Here is a 19,789-nt window from a genome sequence, read left to right as displayed (position 1 = left end):
CCATTTAATGTGTCTCCCATTTAACCCAGACAGTAAAGTTTTCCTTTATTAAATATTTGTTCAACAAAAAATGCTTCAGAAGAGTTTGCAGTAGTCCAATAACCAAGCCCCAATAAAATGAAAACTCAGTAAAAATGTCATGGACCTACTATATTTGTTCAGTTTTATATCATCACAGGCATGTGCATAACATGAAAGAATCCAAGGGATTGTCTTATGTGGACAGGAAGAATACTCCTTTATTTTGCAGCTTTAATATTGCCTGTGCTAATTGAGGTCATAGAGCGTGGTTTTCTCTGTTGAAGGAGAGGGGCTGCTGAATATGTTTGCAGGACAGTGGTGCCACCCCCACCTCCCTCTGAAATATATCCAGGATTGTATTGTTGAAGCTATTACCTCATGCTATACAAAAGTTTTATTTATACCAAGCACTTCATGTCAATGGAATTGATGAGGTTTGATCATTGAAGGAAAAGGAAGCCGTGGACTGCCTAAGGCTGTGAAATGAATGGGTATAATATGAGTCATTTGAAGTGTGCATCATCATAACGTAACTAAATCGTTGACTGATTAAATGCCCAAAGAGACTCACCTTTAATACATATAATCCCATCCAGTCATTTCAGTAAATCATTGCTGTAAGGGTTAGATTCCATTGTCAGAAAGTTAATTCAAAATGTACTGTTACATATCCTTTGTTTCTGGAGACTTCCATCTGCTCAGATCAAAATGGCAACTAGTCTCAGATTCAAACCAAGAAAACAAAATAGGAACATTTACATCCAATTCTTCCCCACTTTTCTATTACTACTCAGTAGAGCCTTTTAAGATTGCTTGCCTTTCAAACACTTCAGGTCTCACCACAACCTGAAGTGTTTTCACAAAGTGCACTGGGGAGAGTCTCTCAGGTATAGAGAATTATGGTGGGGAAAGAATGAGTGTATGTGTTTTATATGTTACACCCACACAAACTTTCAGGATGAAGGTTATTTTAATAAATAACCAGGCTTAACAGTTTCAGTTCAGTTATCATGCTAATCCATAGTTTGTATTGATTAAATTGAGCAGTGAAATATTTCAAGTATGCAACAGATTTTTTTAAAAGTACGCACACATAAAACTGTAACTATAAAAATGAACATATTTTAAAAGTGTTTGGGGTCCTATTTTTTCAGATACACATTTAGAAATCATGTCAAATCATGATTCTTTTCTCAACCAGGATACAATGTCTCAGTTTCATTTGGAGAAAATGTTACCTTTTAACAGGCAATGGTAATGTATAGTACCGTAATTATTAGAACAAGGAAGCTACTTTAAAACAAGGAAGGAAGAGTATGACAATTGAAATACAAGCTGGAATGAATGCCAAACAGATCCCTCTTGAAAGCAAGTAAAGAACTGATAGCATACAGTTGTCAGGTAGATCATTCCACAGCCTTGAGCAACTGTACAGAGTCCATAGGCTTAGCAGCAATAGCTCTTATTTCCTCTTCAGTAGGAAAATAAAGATTAGATTATTATAACAGGTGCATGGGATGATTCACAGCAGAGTATTATATATTATCATCTTTTGTGCTCACTGCTCTTTCAAAAAAGGTTTTTAAAGGAACACTTCATGAGCAGACGCAACAGAGGATTTTTTAATCAACTGTATAGTGGCAGGTATGACACATGGGTGTGTTGACTATTATAATTCTGGATGCAAAATATACACGTTGAATTATGAGTGATTCCAGTTAGATAACTTGTCATTTTATTTCCTTTAGCGTTTCATCCAGTATCTGGCTTCCAGAAACACATTATTTAACTTGAGCAATTTCTTGGACAAAAGCGGATTGCAAGGTAAATTACTTGGTTTACTTCAAGCATGTCATAATGCCTTAGAAGGTCTTGGACAACAAGACAATTTCTTCATAGCTCAATTAAAATTTCAAAGTGTATGGTCCTTTACATTTTCACATACTTAAATATTTGACCTCTATTTAGCATCTTGTCGGACTAGATTTAAGTAGGAAAGTGTGCCCATCTTCCCCCCAGAGTGTAACAAAACTAATATTTCTATGGATAGGGCAGAGACACTATTTCTGTTTATGTTCAACCAAGGTATGCCAGCCGTGACAGTTGATAGTGCTAGTCTGGACTAGTTTCTGTAGTGGTTGAGTGGGAGGAAGTGTGTGTGCATGCAGGGTGAGGAGTCGTTTTTTAGCTTAGAAATTTTTGAAAAATGAAACTGAACACTCGAGACACAATAACATGATCTAAAACTGATCATATAGAGGTTTTTTGGCTTTTAATTGCTCAATGGTTTTTGCAGTAACTCAAAAGAACATGTACAGTAACTACTTGATAGTCCTTGAATTTAATAAGGTGCCTTATTCATGTTGATATACTTCCATACAAAACAGGGAATTAACTTCTGTTCTTTTTTCTTTCTTTAGGATATGATATGTCCACATTTATCAGGCGGTATAGCAGGTATCTGAACGAAAAAGCAGTTTCCTACAGACAAGTAGCTTTTGACTTCACAAAAGTAAAAAGAGGGTAAGGATTGTACTGCCTGGCATGAAACACTTTGGCAAATCTATCCTATGTATAGCTTCCAAATTCTCTAGGGATTTTTAAAATAAACACATCTTGAAACAAATAACTTAATATGCACAAGGCTACAGGCTGACTGGCTGGCCATGCACCCAGTATCTGAAAGTATTTTGAAAAGCTGCCTGGGAATATCATTACATAAATAAAACATACACATTGTGCTTTATTTTCTGGTGGATAGTTTGATTCCCATGCACTTCCTTTCCTTTCAGAAAGTTTTAAAAAGTTTTTTTTCTTGAGCAAGCAAAAAATCTTACTCACCAGTGAATTGATGTAGTACTCATCTGAACATTTTCCATGATCATTATTGAATTATGGCGCATGAGCAATCTGTGTGAAAATTTTGCACTCAAAAATGTCATTTGGAGGCTGGAAGCATGGTAACTTATGAGAGTGGATCAATGTCAGTAGCCCTTGAAAATGTGCCAGCATGTATAGTTCTTAAAATTAATTCCATATTCTTGTACTTGATGGTGTCAAGTATGCAAGTGATCTGTTTAAAATATTTACTCCTGGTGGATAACCTGAGCAGAAGAAATACCCCAAAACACTAGGAGCAACTTGTAATATATTGGTTTCTATCAAAGTTTAACTTAGATCCTTCATACCATATTGCCATCAGACAAGCACCTGGAGGTCAAAGCCAGTCACCTGAGACCCTGCACAAACAGCTCTGCAGGCCACATAACTTTTGGACACGTGCTTCATCAATCGTAGTCTCACGTACTGCCTGACAAACCTTTGTTGAAGTCATAGAAAGCTTAAGAACCTGGATGTGATAACAAACATAAAAAGAATCCTGCTGGCTCATTCTGGTCCACTGTTCAGGTTCTTCTGGAGAAAGTACCATGTAGTGCCTCATGAGCCATAAAATGCACTGTTTGATCTTGGACAAGTCTTTCTCAGATGACTCTGGGGAGGATAAAGCAGGGAGGAAAGCCACATATGACATGAGCATATTGGGAAAAAGGCAAGATGTACACTTAACTAGTGAATTGACGAACCCGATGCACCTTTAAAATCTCCAAAGTGGATTGAAATCAACCCTCCCATTTCACTGTTGTTCTATAGCAGTTTGTTTTCAGTAGAATATACCTTCTGATGCTAGATGTTGTTATATAAACATAGCCCCGTAGTTTGTGATAACTATAAAGTTAGGGTCTGCCACTCAAAATGTAGCTTTCACTCCTTAGGATATCTTTAAGAAAGCCAGGTTTTGTGTCTTTAATCGAAATTTTATTTGCATGAGTTTTAAAATTATCGGGTGGATATTTCTTCGGTCCCACCACCATTATATGCCCATTTGGTAAGGATGTAAGAGAGAGCTTTCACAATGTCTACTCCTAGGGTGGAGAATTCCCTTCCATAGGAGGCCCAGTTCGCAGTCTCCCCGCTCTAGCACATGGAGATCTTTATATTTAGGCAAGCCTTTGATTTTGAAGCACTGGGCAGAACAATGTTTGAAAATGGCATACTATATTATTATCTTGTATGTTTTTAATTATGTTTTAAATGTATGTGTTTTAAACTACGTGCTTCCAATGGAATTGTGTAGTTTTTTTAAAAGTTGCAGTATAAATCTGTGTTTGGATCTAGCTTTGATGTGTTTTGCATAGCTTAAAGCCATACTATTTTAAACAAGAGTGGGCAATTGCCAGTGGTAAGATAGGGACACAGCTATCCTATGGGATCCCCTGATATTTTTAAAACGCTTTTAGGGGGAAAGGAGCTGGGATTCTTTATTGTGATCTCTGTTGCATAAGTTTATATACAGTTAGCTAAATTACAGAGTTGCTAAACAACCCTGTTAATGAATTGCAAAGATGTGTAATGGACAAAAATTTCCCTCTGTGAATGAGCAGTTACTAGTTGGTGTCATTTTTTTACATCAGTTATGATGTGCAATGGTCGCTTTGCTGACTCCTGCATTGTAATGAGATAGCAGCCTCTTGCTGAATATGGATGCTGTGAAGCTACTAGATTTGATTTCCTACAAGCACAAATTCACTTATGAAGACCCAAGTCCCCAAGTGAATTTTGGCCAAGGTCTCCTTTACTTTGTTCTTGTACTTTGGCTCAGTATTGATTTGAAAACACTGCCTTCTGCTGAGGAAGATCAAATCTGGCAATTGTTAAAATACAAATGGAGGTAGTGTTGAAAGCTAGAAACTCCTTAAATACAAAATTAAGTTTTAGAAAAAAAATACATAGTGGTCCTAGGAACATGGTTCTACTTGCCCTAATAGCATTTAGCTGAAAAATTGCTGTTGTCAGAAAAGCTTTTTTATTTCCAGACAGTTTATAAAGTGGCTTGTAGGCCACCTCTTGTATTAAGATAGGATATATATGGAAGAAAACATTGGATGATGAGAGTTGTTGTTGTTATTAGATGAAAGATCTCTTTTTGATCTAGTAAACAGTCATCTGTGTGCATGGGCCCTCAGAAAAGGTGAATTATATGAAATAGGTTTGTTTTGTTTGTACTTAATGTTTCTGTTTTCTCTTAGGGCTGATGGGGTTATGAGGACAATGAATACAGAGAAACTCTTAAAAACCGTACCAATTATACAAAATCAAATGGATGCACTTCTTGATTTCAATGTAAGTTTTTTTAAAAGTTACTGCATGTATAAGCATGAAAGACTCTATAAAATCAGATCAGTAGTTAAATCCAGATATTTCCCTAAAACCACAATTTGAGCTATTACTCAGTACCAAGGGTGGTTTAAGCTTTCATATACACAAGCAAACCACAGCATGCAGCTTCTTTAAGCATCGTTAGCTTGATGTCTGAATTGAGCAGTATTCCTCCTTTTTTGATGGATCTTGGGAGCCAAGACAAACATTGCATTGCTAGCACCCTGTTCTCTCCTTCCTTGTGTCTGTACTTTGAAATGACTTATAGGGTGTTCAGTGGAGATTATTTTCAAGTAGGTATACATAGCATTATCAGGTATAGCTGGAAAGGACAGTATGTAAGTTTTGAACAGGGCATTAGTGTATGTTAAGCAGGTGGGTGAATGATCCCACCCATCTTTCTCTAGCTCTGAGCTTGGAGCTAGAATATGTTTTAGCACCTACCAGCTGAAGAACTCTGTATACCTCAGTTTCTCTTTCCCAAATTATTGGGTTTTTCTTCTTGCTTCAGAATTACAGGTATATGTTGGATTCATATGATGCTAAGCAGCAGAGCATTAAACATGTCTCTTTGCCACCAATTACCAAAATGGCAAAAAAATGTCATCGTTAAGAACATAGTTAAGAACAGAGGTGAAACAACAGGAAGTGAGAGAAATCTACCTCTCTGAAGGGAAATTCACTCTTGAAAGAGTTATCACGGGGGAAAGGCGTCGCCACTGAAGCTTTCTCACAAATTCTTGTTTCCTCAACAACCCAAATGTTTTCAAATCCAATTATCGTAGGGACAGAAAGTGTGGTGAAATCTTCAGAAGAGAGGCACAGACAACAAAACAAACATCACAGGAGTCTTAACCCTTTCATATGCTATCCAAAGGATGCATGCATACATACATGCATACATAGATATATATGGCTGGAGTTACACTGAAAAAATGTACTTGCTCCAATTTACAAACAAATTCAATTCAAGAGCAAACCTACAAAACCTACCTTGTTTGTAACATGGGGATTGCCTATATACTTCATGAAAAGGAAGTCTTGATATAAGATATATCGGCTACACCTTTATATAGTTTGTGTGATAAAAATAGCAGTCCTTCAGATGTGGTCATTAGTGCTACATATAGAGGAGTATATGCTAGTCCTTTTATATTATTAGACATACGAGTAAAATAGTTTTTGCACAAACCTTTGAATATGTTTGGATATAATATTAAGACAAGCATGCTAAATCATGTAATATTATTTGTTCTGCTACTGGAAATGTAGAAGAACATTTAAGAAAAAATGTACTTTTTCTGGAAAACTGACATCTTTGATGCCAAACTTAAGGCTTCCCCTTGGCATTTGATAAACTAAGGTAACCAGGATCAGTCTTCATAGATTTTTGTGCCATTAGTTGCTCAGCATTTGCATAAGGAGCAGTTTGCTTTTTCTTTTACTCTAAGTTGGAAATACATGGGCTCCTTTTGTTATTTTCCAGAGGATAATGTAAGAGGGCTGTAGAACACTAGAAGTGAATTTTTCTTGGGGCAAATGTAACTTGATCTGTAAACAATTCATGTGATCTTATGGGAGTGATGAATGGTGGGTTACAAAGTGCTGTAACCAAGTTAGAGATTTACTCAGTAACAGAAACATGAATCACAGAAGTACATTTTCAAGGACTTGTATAGCAATTGGATGCTTTGTGCGTTTCCTGCTCACCAGAAAGTCTTCCTTGAAATCTTATAGGCAGTGAACACATTTTGTTTCTGCCTTGTCTATTTCTGCAGAATTCTTGAAGCCAAATAGATGCTTTAGCTTTGACAAGATCTGATTACACTAGCTTGTAGTACATTGTGTAAAATGGGAAAGGGGGTCTTCGTCCTTTGTACTGACACAAAATAAAACTAGAAGTTCCTCCAGCTGAACTAAATTCCTTTTTTGTTCTTGGCAGGTCAACAGCAATGAGCTTACAAATGGTGTAATTAATGCTGCCTTCATGCTTCTCTTCAAAGATGCCATTAGACTCTTTGCAGCATATAATGAAGGGATTATTAATCTGTTGGGTAAATACTACCTCTGTTACATCTCTTCCTTGTACTTAGTAAGCAAGGTAGTCATCTATCTGACTTGACTTCCTTAAAGATAGTTTTAGGCTGCCTTTTCGGGCTGTTTCTCTTTATATGTAAACAGAAATATGCCTAAATGTAAGCTTTTCGGGAATAATTTTTGGCAAGAACAGTGGTTTCCTTGCACTATAATTTTGTGCTTGTCCAACTACCACATAACCAGGTTGCAAAGCTGACTATTTAGTCTTTGCATCCTATTTTGGGAAGGTGACAATTTTGTGAAGATTTTAAACTTTTAGCCTGTCTTTAATCAACTCTCTGTCTTCAGGGGGACTGTCATAAGGTGAAATTAGTGGGATTGAGTGTCTGCATTTGGATTTTTGGGTAGCTGCCAGACCCCACGAGAGAGAATGCACTGCTGTAGTTCCTTATCCTTTGAATATAGGCTTTCCCAAACACATTACGTTGGATACAGACTTTGTGATGTTTAGAGAAGACCTGGTGAAATTAACCATGGCTGTGGTCTCATTTCAATATGTTTGATCTATGTACCCGTATACCAAAATTTGGATACAACCCGGTGCAAAGAGGAAAAATTGGTAGTAGTTTGGGTTTGTGGAAACATAAAGGCTCATTCTTATTTGTAGAATTTCTATTGTCAGGCTTATTACTGAAGGCACAAAGGCAGCAATGGGAAAGGAGAGTTTTTGCCTCTATGCTTTGCTTGTAGTCTTTCCAAAATCATCTGGTTGGCTGATGGACAGGCTTTGGTGCACCTGGGGCTCTTAAAATTTTTGTTTATTAAATTTGTACAAACTGTATACAAGATAGCCCAATTCTCATAGTGTCATTACCTTCAATATAAGCTCTTTGCATTCCAGCTCTGGGAAAACAGGTGGGATAGAAATAAAGAGAATGAATGAATATAACGATCCATTTGATACATGCTTGAATGAGAAATTGCTGTTATAGAAACAAAAGCTCTGCAATAATTGATAGGGCACTATTATTTTCAAGGATAGCGCTCAGAATGAATTTATTTTCTGAAATGAAATGGAAACTATTGGCAATAAAGCAAATTAACAAAATTAACTCACTTTACCAAATGTCAACATACAATATATTTTATTGTGTTTAAAGTGATACGCTTTTGAGAAAGATGGGCTTCGTATTTCCCCTGTTATTCCACAACATATTGAACTCTTGATTTTTAGCTACGTGTGACAATAATACATTATGACAAAGGATAATCTAACTGTTGGGTGAATGAGAAGGCAAAAAATCCCCTCCAAATCAAATGCAGAACAACAGTTAAACTAATGAACACTGAAAATGACAACTAGATGATTATTTACACCCAGTAATTTATTCCCCAATTTGTCATTCATTAAATTTGCATGAGATAGAGAAAACTCCTTCATGACTCTTGGCACTGTCTGTATTTTGGGTATCTGTTATGAAATAGATTGCTGAACTGAAGTGCTCTACTATTTGTATAGCTTCTGGCTTTGTGCATTCACCAGGGAAAATTGGTAGTTTTTAAAAATGGGGCTTGAGAAGGAAGGGAGTGATTTATGATGCTAATTTTTTCAATTGTTTAAACATATTTCCAGTGACATTTTTACAGAGACACAAACATAGCCTTTAGTGAGTTCTCTGTGTCTTAATTCTAAAAATATACTTTAGACTTCAAATTAAATTCCTTCTATGACTTCCAGGCTTCCCAGTTAACTCTTAATTTGGAATTTTAGTTTTTGCACCAAAGTTTCAAAACTTCCCTTCTACCAGGCCTTTGTTTTTGAACCTGAAAGAAATGACACAGTGAAGAGAAAAATCTACAGAGGCTATTCATTTGTTTGGCAAACATCCTCAATGTCTATATCTGCTGTGTTATAGATTATGGTTCTGTGCTGTAAACAAGAAAGTTACCTTGACTACTCTCATTTTTAAATTCTTTTTCATAGAAAAGTACTTTGACATGAAAAAAAACCAATGCAAAGAAGGCCTTGACATATATAAGAAGTTTCTGACCAGGATGACAAGAATTTCTGAGTTTCTCAAAGTTGCAGAGGTAACAAATGCTGGTCCTGTCAAGAATTCTGTAATTAGTTATGCTGACAGAATGCTGCCAATGAAAATATTGCGAAGGATAAAAATTAAAATTGTGAAACCAGAATGCTTTAGTTTAATAGATGCCAAGTACCATTCATACCAGACTGAGGTATTATTAGTGCAGCAGAAAGCAGCTTGTATAAATGATTGACTCAAAGCAGCAGTTTACCAACATCTCTTAACAAAACCTGTCAACGAGCTAATATTATTAAATAGTGTTTTTGATTTATTACTTTATTTATAAATCATTTTCATGACAAAATCTCTGGATTGCTCAGAAAAAGAATGTTAAAATATAATATAACAACAACAGTTAAAAACACAGAATTTTAAAGTAAGAAGCGCAGTCTAAAAAACAAAAAGAAACAAAACCCAAAGTAACATAAAAGGCTAACTTAAATGTGGAAGAAGGCTTTTTGACCATGGCATCCCATCTATGAATTGGGACCAAAGTTAGTTTCTTTTTGGCACCAGGTCAAGATGTATCTTTTTATTAATGTCTTTGGGGCCTAGTTTACTTTTAAACACGAATATGGTTTTAACTCTTTAAGCTTCTTTAAGCTTTTTCACCATGTTTGAATTGTGTTAATATGTTTTTATCTTGTTTAAATTATTCATTGTAATTTGGCATTGTTTAAATTGATTGTATTTTTCTGTCTGTTTGTTGCCCTAAGAACTCAGGATAAAAGATCAAGATAAAAATAACACTTAAGGAACAGAATGATGGAAATTCTGATGCTGAAAAGACTATGGAGATGGTGCAGTGTAGTCATGTGCATTCGGGACTTACCTTGTTCCGTTTCGTGTCCCAGCTTTTGGCGAGGCCCTGATCCGTATTCGTCTGACCTCCCAAAATCGGGAGGTCAGACATTTGTTTTTGTTTTTTTGCTTTGCTTTGTTTTGTTTTTTATTTGTTTTTTTTGGGGGGGGGGGAGGCACCAGTTAAGGCCACAGCACTAGCCAACGCCACTCAAATGCTCGGTAAGGAGCTGGGCAAATGAAGGGGGGGAGGTGCAGGATGACTCAGCCACCCTCAATCTCCCCCCCCCCCCCCACTGCCAGGCCTGTGCGTGAAGGCCCAAAACTTGCACCCATAGGCCTGGCGCCCTGGCCTATGGGTGCAGGTTTTGGGCCTACACACTCGGGTCTTACAGGGTCTACAGCTGATCAATGCGAAAGGCAGGCTTAGAGCCGATACCGATTCCCGCCTGCCTTTCGTTTTGAGTCAGTTTTTGTTTCGTTTAGGGTCTTTCCGTTTTGTGCCATCCAAATGGACGATACGAAACGTTAACATGACTGAAACAAATACGACAAATACCTTGCCAATCTCTAGTGTGGAATCCCCAAAGCTGTTTTTGTATCCCAGGATCAATCCAGACTCCTGACACAACTCATTTTGTATCCTCTCCACCGTCTCCCCTAATGAATTGTCTGTCCAGGGAGTTTCCAGGAAACTGAAATACTTTTAAATACTTCCTCAAAAATCCAATTTGCAAATCTGGAAGTGGGCTTCAGTTGACTTCTTTTCTTCATTATTGGATGGATATTTTTGGTAGTCAGTATGGCCTATAAAGGTTCCTTGGGCAGAAAAGCAGTCCCCAGACCAGCCTCACTTTTGCCCACCTTGATATAGATCCTGAGTTCTATTAGTCTTCATAATGTGCAAACTTTCTTTTTTTATCTTCAGTGTGCTTTTGTTCTATCACATATTTAGCCAAACATGTTTAAAGCCTATATCTTATTCAATGTATTTGTTATTGCAGCAAGTGGGAATAGACAGAGGAGACATACCAGATCTTTCTCAGGTAGATAATTCAATATGCATCGTGCATGTTTGTTTTTGGGATTTCATAACTGGAAGAATTTTATTTAGTTACTAACGCTTTAATTGGTTGTCACTATGTTATTGTGTGTAGAAGCTTTAAAAACAAAGAATGGGTTTGAGTCTGCTGTTCCACTTGTTGTCAAATATTAGTATAAAACCTCCTATTTTGCTTTGTTTTGCTGCTGAGGATCCTTAGTAAAAGATTATACCTTAAAGCAATAGATTCCTACATATTAAATTAATTTAAATGCTGTGGTACAGGTGCATATATCTATAGTGTTAGCCTTTGCATCTTAATGATTTCTAATAAGCTGTTAAACCAAACTATATAAATGCCAAATGCTTAGTCAGCATGGCAGAGATTTATAGTGCGTTAACATGTTTATATGGCTTAAAGTAGTAGCTCTTCTCATATCACTCTGAACATATATAGTAGTGTCTCCTTCGTTCAGTGTACCATTTTCCTTTGTACTTTCTCTTAATGGATGGATTTTTAAATGAGTAGTCCTGATTAATGAATCATGGAACCATACTACTCTATGTAGTGCTTAATACATTTTTGGTGTTAGTGCAGTTAAGAGCTATTGTCTGTCATTGGATATTGCATACTTGTGTCAAGGAAAGTGGTTACTGGGAGCTGCTGTTGTTATTTGACCTGAATTCCTGAAAGGCTGCTGATTTATTTTGTAGGCACCGAGCAGCCTTCTTGATGCATTGGAACAGCACTTAGGCTCTTTGGAGGGAAAGAAAATCAAAGACTCAACTGCTGCAAGCAGGCATGTATTCATTCTTCTTTGTGATGGATTTGCATAGTGCTTGAAATCTCCTTAAATATTGTTTGCATGTTTTCATTGGAATAAGGAGGTTTAAACAACTGTTGAAGCCAGCCTGTGTCTGACCGATACAGGTGTTAACCACTTTTCTGGACTGCATCTCTTTGGAGATGAAGAATTAAATTTTTCATGTTACCCCATGGAGCAGAACTCCTGCACATAATCAAGTCATATATCAAAGAGAAAACTAACTGCAGTGTTCTAGGAAATTATTTAAACATTGCAAAAGTGGTATTGTTCTATAAAAACATGCCTGTTTGAATCTGTTGAATAAAAGAAATAACTGCAACTGCCACACAGCATTTCCTTTTATTTTGGGAGCTGTCTGTAATGTCTGACTTCTTTGGAGAAGTTCAGCTTCAAATCCTCTTGAAATCAATTAGGCTTAATTATTTCATCAGCAGACCTGCATTAAGTGCAATGATGTCTCTGGATCCAACCCTAATAGAATTATTCCATTTAATTCCCTTGAAGTCCAGAAGATGTTCATAAAATTGAGGGCAATTTTGTTTATAATCTCAGTCTTGAACATAATCCCATAGAACATTTGCAACATTGTCCAATTTCTTAATATCTCCCCCTTTTGTATTCTACACTGTAATCAACATAATTGACAGTTTTGGGGCTGCAGCACATATTTTGCAATAAATACTTCCCATGTTAGTTCCATGGCTTTTTAAAAACATATATTCCCCAGTGTAGGCCACCTTTAGGCATTTGAACAGGGTGGTTAATTTTTTTTAGCTATACAGTAGTAGAAAGGAAGTTAAAAGGCGCTCCTTCTCAAATTATGCCCACAATAACATCTCCCTTAGAAAGACAGGTGTTGCACCATAAAACATTTTTGAATAAAGTGGAAAAATCACTCTAGAGTATCTTTCCCTGTCGTGCCATGTATGTAACTGCCAGATTTCCTCTTGACAACCTTTCCTAGGGCTACCACTCTCTCCAATGCTGTCTCCTCCCTGGCAAGTACCGGCCTGTCACTCACCAAAGTAGACGAAAGGGAAAAACAAGCTGCGCTAGAGGAAGAGCAGGCACGTTTAAAAGCTTTAAAGGTGGGCATGATTTCTTTTCTTCTATGACCCAAATTATCTCTGCAGTCTTTTAGTTTGAAAAATGGGCTATGGTCATACAAGACTCATAAATAATGTGGGTGGGGAGTGGGGGGAACAGGTCTTCTGCCAGCCAAGATTTGAGGTACATGTCAAGTTTGTGAGTGAGGTGCCCTGCAGTATTTTTGTTTGTGGCACAGGACTGCAGGGTTAAACAGTATCAAGAGGCAACGGTGTGTACTGTAATGTGTTTGTAATTTCCTAGATCAGGGGAGCTTTGATTTCTGTGAGAATCTTTGGTGGTGACACTTTTCAAAGCCAAAGGTTCTGCCAGTCAAAGCCGCTCACATAACGGGTGGCTCAGAAGTAGAACTATCCACAGAATAATAGGTTTTGGACCTAATGTGGAATATCCAGATATGTATTTGTGCTTGAGATTGCAACACAATCACACATATAATTGTTGCAGACACAATCAGAGCAAAGTTAGTCTCACTACCACATTAGGACATGCTTCTAAGTATATGTTTATGCCCTCTTCCAAAAGGAAAATGTACACAAATTTGAGCAAGTCCACTGAGAGTGGGGAGTCCTACTTTTGACTCACATGCATAGGCTCACACTCTCTTTTTCTCTTGAAGCCATAGGATTGCCTATGAGTGCCCCATGATCAACCACAAATGATTGGCAAGTTGACCAGGCAGATCATATCTGACGTGTTGCCCACCTCTATCCTAAGATGTTGCTTCTTGTCACTGGCATTGATGAGCAAAAAGGAAACTACTTGTCAGAAGTGCAGAAAGAGATTTAAAATATAATTTACTGTTAGCTCTGATAACCATGTGATGCCTAGATAACTTTATTTAATTTGGACACCTTCATCTTTTGGAGTCATGGCCAAAGGACACAGAGACGCCTCCAATTTTTCTAGAAAACAAACAAATCTCATAATGTCCCAGGACCACCCAGAATCATAGAATCATAATGTTGGAAGAGACCTCATGGGCCATCCAGTCCAACCTCCTGCCAAGAAGGAGGAAAATCGCATTCATAGCAACAGATGACCAGACTTTGCAACTTTTGTGGAAACCCACATTCCAGTTAAATAGCAAATGTAATTTCACCAGAACTTGGAATGGCCACTTCTGATTTTCTATTATTATTATTATTACATTATTATCACAAAGACATAATATGACACAGCAAATGAGATACATATGCTGGATTTTGTATCAAAAAATCACAAGTCGAACACTTCCCAAGTGTTTAGGACTGTATTATTATTATTATTATTATTATTATTATTATTATTATTATTATTATTATTATTATTAAATGGCTCCTTCTTATTGATCAAACACAGACTTGCACACTGTAATGTTCAGCTCCTGGCATCTCTAATTTAAACATTGTTCAGCTGATGGGAAGGATCTGTCTGTGAACCTTGAGAAATCCTTTCAGTCACAGTAAATAATGAATGAATAAAATGAATAATAATAAAAATTGTAAAACTTCATTTATATCCCACCCTATCTCTCCATGGGGACTCAGGGTGGTTGACAAAAAACAGTGGCAAACATTCAGTGCTGTAAACTGCCGCAAATGAAGTAAAAGAATGAAAAGATATTATCTTACATTCCTACCTTCTTTTTCTCTGACCCTTCCTTTTTCATTCATAATTATGATGCATAAAATATTTGCCAAAACAACTAGTATTGCTGAAGTGAAGAATCTCTTCTTTAATACGTTTTGTTGAGCCTCAGGACGACAACTGCTTGAGGGTTTTCCCGTTTAACCATTGCTACTTGTTTCCAAGTTTCTTATGCTGGTTTGGTTTTTGAATAGGAACAGCGTCTAAAAGAACTTGCAAAGAAACCTCATACCTCCTTAACTACAGCCTCCTCCCCGGTGTCTAATACAGCAGGGAGTATAATGACTACACCAGCCATTGACATCTTCTCCACACCTAGTTCTTCAAACAGGTATTACGTTCATTGTTTATTGCCAGGATTTATAATTGACTATATAAGAAGATTGTGAGGCAATATCCAAATAAAAAAAATTAAAAACAGCACAAAAATAAATATTTAAAATGGAAAAACCTAGGAGAATAAAATGTGTTCCCCTGGTGCTGAAAAAAACAATGTGTGTATATCAGTCATGCTGCTCTAGGAAGCTGTTCCATAAACTAGACTGCTAATACAGAAAAGGCCTACCTGCTTGGCCTCATTTGGCAGAGATGCCTGTAGGAGAATCTAAGAAGATAGGATCTGAGATATATGTGGGAAGAGGCATTTTCCAGGTAACCTGGGTTGGAACTATTTACATCTTGAAATATTAATACTGGCATTTTGTGTTAAGCCTGGAAACAGACAGGAAGCAAATGCAGATGACAAATTTGTAGCTAACTGTATTTCAGCACTGCTGCTAAGTTGAAAAAGATTGATTCTAGCCACAGTGGATCCTTAATTTGAGGCTGCTCTTTAATTGTGCAGTTTGTTGGCATGAGCTATTAGATGATTAGCTTTCTGCAACCAAGACAAAATAGCCTAGATATCAACACTGGTGCCATAGAATACTTTACTATGATGTTCAGGTTGTTCAAGGCGTTCATACAAGTAGGCATGTTTGTATTAATTTGCTTGCTGCGCAACAATGATTGCCTGTATTTCAAGAATCACTAAAACATTTTAAGAAGGTGTAACGGCATCAATTGCCACTTGTAAGCCGCCCTGAGTCCCCTCGGGTGAGAAGGGCGGGGTATAAATAATTGGAATAAATAAATAAAACTGGAATTTAATTTGCTCGGGTTGTATGGGCTGCATTTGTTTACCAAAACGTAAACCAAAGTTGCTCAAGGAAGGAAGGATTTTGTGTGATAACTTGGACTCACATGCTTCTCCCCTTCTTCCTATCACATGACCAGAAAGAGATATATGCCAGAATTCAGTTTTGCTTTTGAAGACTCCTGGCTTGTTTATATATAAATCAGGAGTTTTGATTCAGAAACCTCAGTCATGTGCTAAGCAAGTCAATAAAACTAATCCTGACTTTGATCTTAAACTTATTTAGGAATTGTTTGGCATGAAAAATTTGATATGTATATTTATATTTTCCTTTATTTGCTGTGAGTTTAAGAAAGGGTATATGTCTCATTTCTTCCACATTTTATCTTCACAACAATTTTTGATGTTCAGAATAGACTAAGACAGAGTGGCTGGCTTAAAATCAACTGAGTATTATGGTTTTGGGAGGACTCCATCCACATTTCACAAGTCCCTCTCTAGCCTGTATATTGTTGTATTGTGGAGCATTTTGACTACTTCATTGTGCTACCTCTGACTTCTGCAAAGTGCAGAATTTACATACAGCCTTTTAAAATTAAGATTTCACTTGCAAAAACAAGAGCATACTTTTTGGAACAGAGGGGTCTTATGTCAGGATGCAGGATCTACTCTTGTTCTGGCTTCTGGAGCCTGCAAAATTGTGGCTTATTTGGATTCATATATACCAAGCAAGAAGAGTCTGTATCTGAGCATGTTGCAATCAGTACCAAAATCAATTATTTCAAGCCCTTTTCATCCACATTTCTTTTCCAGTTACTTAAAAAAAATTAAAAAATTAAAAAGGAAAGATTTTAAACTGAAGATCTGAAGCTCACCCAGAGATCTGCAAATGTGTCACAAGCTGCCTTTTCACTTTTTCCTGTTTTAGAATGTGCTTTTCCCAGTTATAATTTATTTGTGATGTGGTTAGCCAAAATAGCACAAGTTAGAAAATCGCTGCCCATTGCTTCAAAAAGTAATTGCTTGCTGAGACTGTGTCTTTCAGAACCTCTCATATAATCACGATGGCTAGGGAATTCTGAGGGATATACAGTCAGCCATTGACTTACACAGATTTGAATTTTATGGATTTGATTATTCATGAATTTGATTAGTATGTTCTCTATAGGGATTTCTCCCAGCTATGACCTCTAATCAACCTTTGACCCTAAAAAAGTTATTCTCTTACGTTAAAATAATCGGGGGATTTATTTACATTTTCCCACTTTTGTTGGGGGTCCTGTATCTTCAGCCCTATAAATGAGGAGGATCCAGTTTAGTCCCAAAAAACAACTGGTCCACACTGTGTCCCTGCCTCTCATTACTCAATATTTTCGTGATTATCTCTGACATCAAACATTACCACGGACATTGCCTGTATTCTTTCTGGAATATAGCTGTGAGAGTGAGAGCTTTTATAATAAAATGGAGCAAAATGATATGAAAACCAGGACAGAAACCAAACAACAATGCAATGACATCTGTGAGTCCACTGGGCCTGTTTCTCAAACAATACTATCCCCCTTTCCCTCGTAAAACAGAAAGCATCTTTGTCTTGAAAGAGATTTTCTATTACAGTTTTGTAATAGTGCATGCATAATCTGCTGCTCCAAAAATAATCTGCCTGCCTCTCTGAGTATGTTGATAATCTCAGGGATGCCTAAAGTTCATATTTGATCTTGACCTTGGATTCCTAGGAAGTTGAATTCCACAAAATATAGTATATCTATGCATCTGTCCATGATTGTTCTTTGAAACAGCTTGGTATATTTATTGAAAGAATGACAGTGCTGTCCGGGTCTCTGATAGTTGCCTCACTTGTTTCTGTAGCACATCAAAGCTGCCAAATGACCTGCTTGATTTGCAGCCAACCTTTCATCCCTCTGTGCATCCCATATCTTCTGCACCACAAGTAGGAGGGACCTGGGGAGGTAAGAAATTCAATTACATATCATTTGTGGTTATAGATTGCTATTTCTAAAATCTTTGAATCTTGGCTCTGTTTACTTGCAAATTTAATTAACTAGATTTTTCTAAATGTTCCAATCAATTAATTCTTCTAACTGTTTGGACAATCAGGAAACAAACCGTGACCCTTCATATACGAGAGTTGAATGAAAAGTAATGCCTCCACCTTCGTAACTCCTCAACAGATGGCAGTACTGGTATGCGGCAGGTACTGGCTTGTTCAGTAGACTCTACAGTGCCATTTGGCAGGAAGCCTTAGCATTGAGTGGTTGTGTTGTTAAAGTGCGAAGTATGGAACCCGTGGCAGACGGTCGGTCAATGCGACTTAAGCAATATGCAGTCATTGAATTCTTAACAGCAGAAGGTGTCACCCCAAAGGAGATTCATCAGAGACCAATCGTCTGTGCAGGGTTCCATACTTCGCACTTTAACAGCACAACCGTTCAAATCTAAGGCTTCCCGCCAAATGGAACTGTAGAGGAGAGTCTACTGAACAAGCCAGTACCTGCCGCATACCAGTACTGCCTTCTGTTGAGGAGTCACGAAGGTGGAGACATTACTTTTCATTCAAACCTGTATCCTTACATTCCATTTGAATCACTTTTATTTTGTTTTAATTTTTGCCTTTTATTGTGGAGTTTTAATTACATTCCTGTAGCAGAATAATTTTGTAAAATAAGTCTTGGAGTGACATTTTGATGATCAAAATACAATTTGTGTGTGCTCTCCAAACAGTAATAGGAAAATATGGAACAGAATTTCACCTTGGGAGGAAAATATATGATTCATGTTGAGTAGAGAACTATAAACAAACCCCTGTTGGAGGAAATAGGAGAGAGACCACAGTATATTTCAAGTCTTTCAGATCATCCTTATGGAGGATAATCTGAACAAGGTTAGATGCTTGAGACTGCCTGGAACATGGCGAGCCTTCATTTTATAGAGGTTTTTAAACAAAAACTATGGCTACCTATCAGAATTTGTGTTGCATGTGATTTCTTGCATTAGTAGGAAATCAAACTATATTACTTTTTGAGAGCTATGTTCTGATTTAGTGACCTCAAATTGAGTGGGAAGATATGTGGAAAACAAATAAGTTCCATTCAGACTTCTTTTTAGTGATTTCATTAGGATTATGCTCTTGACAGCTGGAACCTATGTCCTGTTCTTAATGTATATCCAAGTGTACTGGGGGCCTAAAATGTGTCAGAAGTGCATCCTATAGTCTCTAGAATGTCCCCCGGGTGGGTGGGCATTTGGGGGAAAACATTTGTTGTTTTTTTGTGGTGGATTGTATGGTGGCATGTGTCGTCCCCACCCCCGATCTCTTAGGGGATTAGTGCGACCCCCTTGGCCTTCCATCGTTGTCCACCCCAAGTTTAAGGGGTAGATACTTTCTATGCAGTTAATAAATGCTTGCGTTTATATCTGCTACCGCAGTCAGTACACTTAACAGCCCTGGCTTTCTTTTCTTAATTTCTCTTTACATTAATTGAGAAGTTGCATAGTTCTGTACAATAATTAATGGAATCAATGAGATACCGCATATTTCAAATGCCGTTTAGAATGTTGGGTAATATCTTTAGTAAAGATAAAGGTTTTCCCCTTTACATTAAGTCTAGTCGAGTTCGACTCTGGGTGGTGATGATCATTTCCATTTCTAAGCCGAAGAACCAGCATTGTCCATAGATGCTTCCTAGGTCATGTGGTCGGCATGACTGCATGAAGCGCTGTTATCTTCCTGCTGAAGCAGTACATATTGATCTACTCACATTTGAGTGTTTTTGAACTGCTAGGTTGGCAAAAGCTGGGGCTAACGAAGGGAGCTCAATGTGTATTCAAACCGCCAACCTTCCGGTCAGCAAGTTCTGCAGCT

General features: G+C 37.3%; 1 protein-coding gene across 9 annotated transcripts in view; it reads left to right on the top strand.

The window, feature by feature from the left end:
* Window positions 1–19,789, top strand: part of picalm (phosphatidylinositol binding clathrin assembly protein) — a 76,971-nt gene that overhangs the window by 39,414 nt on the left and 17,768 nt on the right. For 7 of the 9 annotated variants that reach the window (XM_062977106.1, XM_062977108.1, XM_008108125.3 and 4 more), the window contains exons 3-12: window positions 1,770–1,845; window positions 2,442–2,544; window positions 5,109–5,202; window positions 7,181–7,292; window positions 9,260–9,366; window positions 11,171–11,212; window positions 11,923–12,008; window positions 13,000–13,123; window positions 14,966–15,102; window positions 17,776–17,876. In XM_062977106.1, the coding sequence (XP_062833176.1) occupies window positions 1,770–1,845; window positions 2,442–2,544; window positions 5,109–5,202; window positions 7,181–7,292; window positions 9,260–9,366; window positions 11,171–11,212; window positions 11,923–12,008; window positions 13,000–13,123; window positions 14,966–15,102; window positions 17,776–17,876 (982 nt within the window). The remainder of the gene's footprint in view (window positions 1–1,769; window positions 1,846–2,441; window positions 2,545–5,108; window positions 5,203–7,180; window positions 7,293–9,259; window positions 9,367–11,170; window positions 11,213–11,922; window positions 12,009–12,999; window positions 13,124–14,965; window positions 15,103–17,775; window positions 17,877–19,789) is intronic. The other 2 variants (XM_062977107.1, XM_008108132.3) reach the window with 1 other exon arrangement.

Source organism: Anolis carolinensis, chromosome 3 (genome assembly GCF_035594765.1).
Source record: "Anolis carolinensis isolate JA03-04 chromosome 3, rAnoCar3.1.pri, whole genome shotgun sequence".
NCBI lineage: Eukaryota > Metazoa > Chordata > Lepidosauria > Squamata > Dactyloidae > Anolis > Anolis carolinensis.
This window is presented reverse-complemented; position numbering and strand designations above follow the sequence as displayed.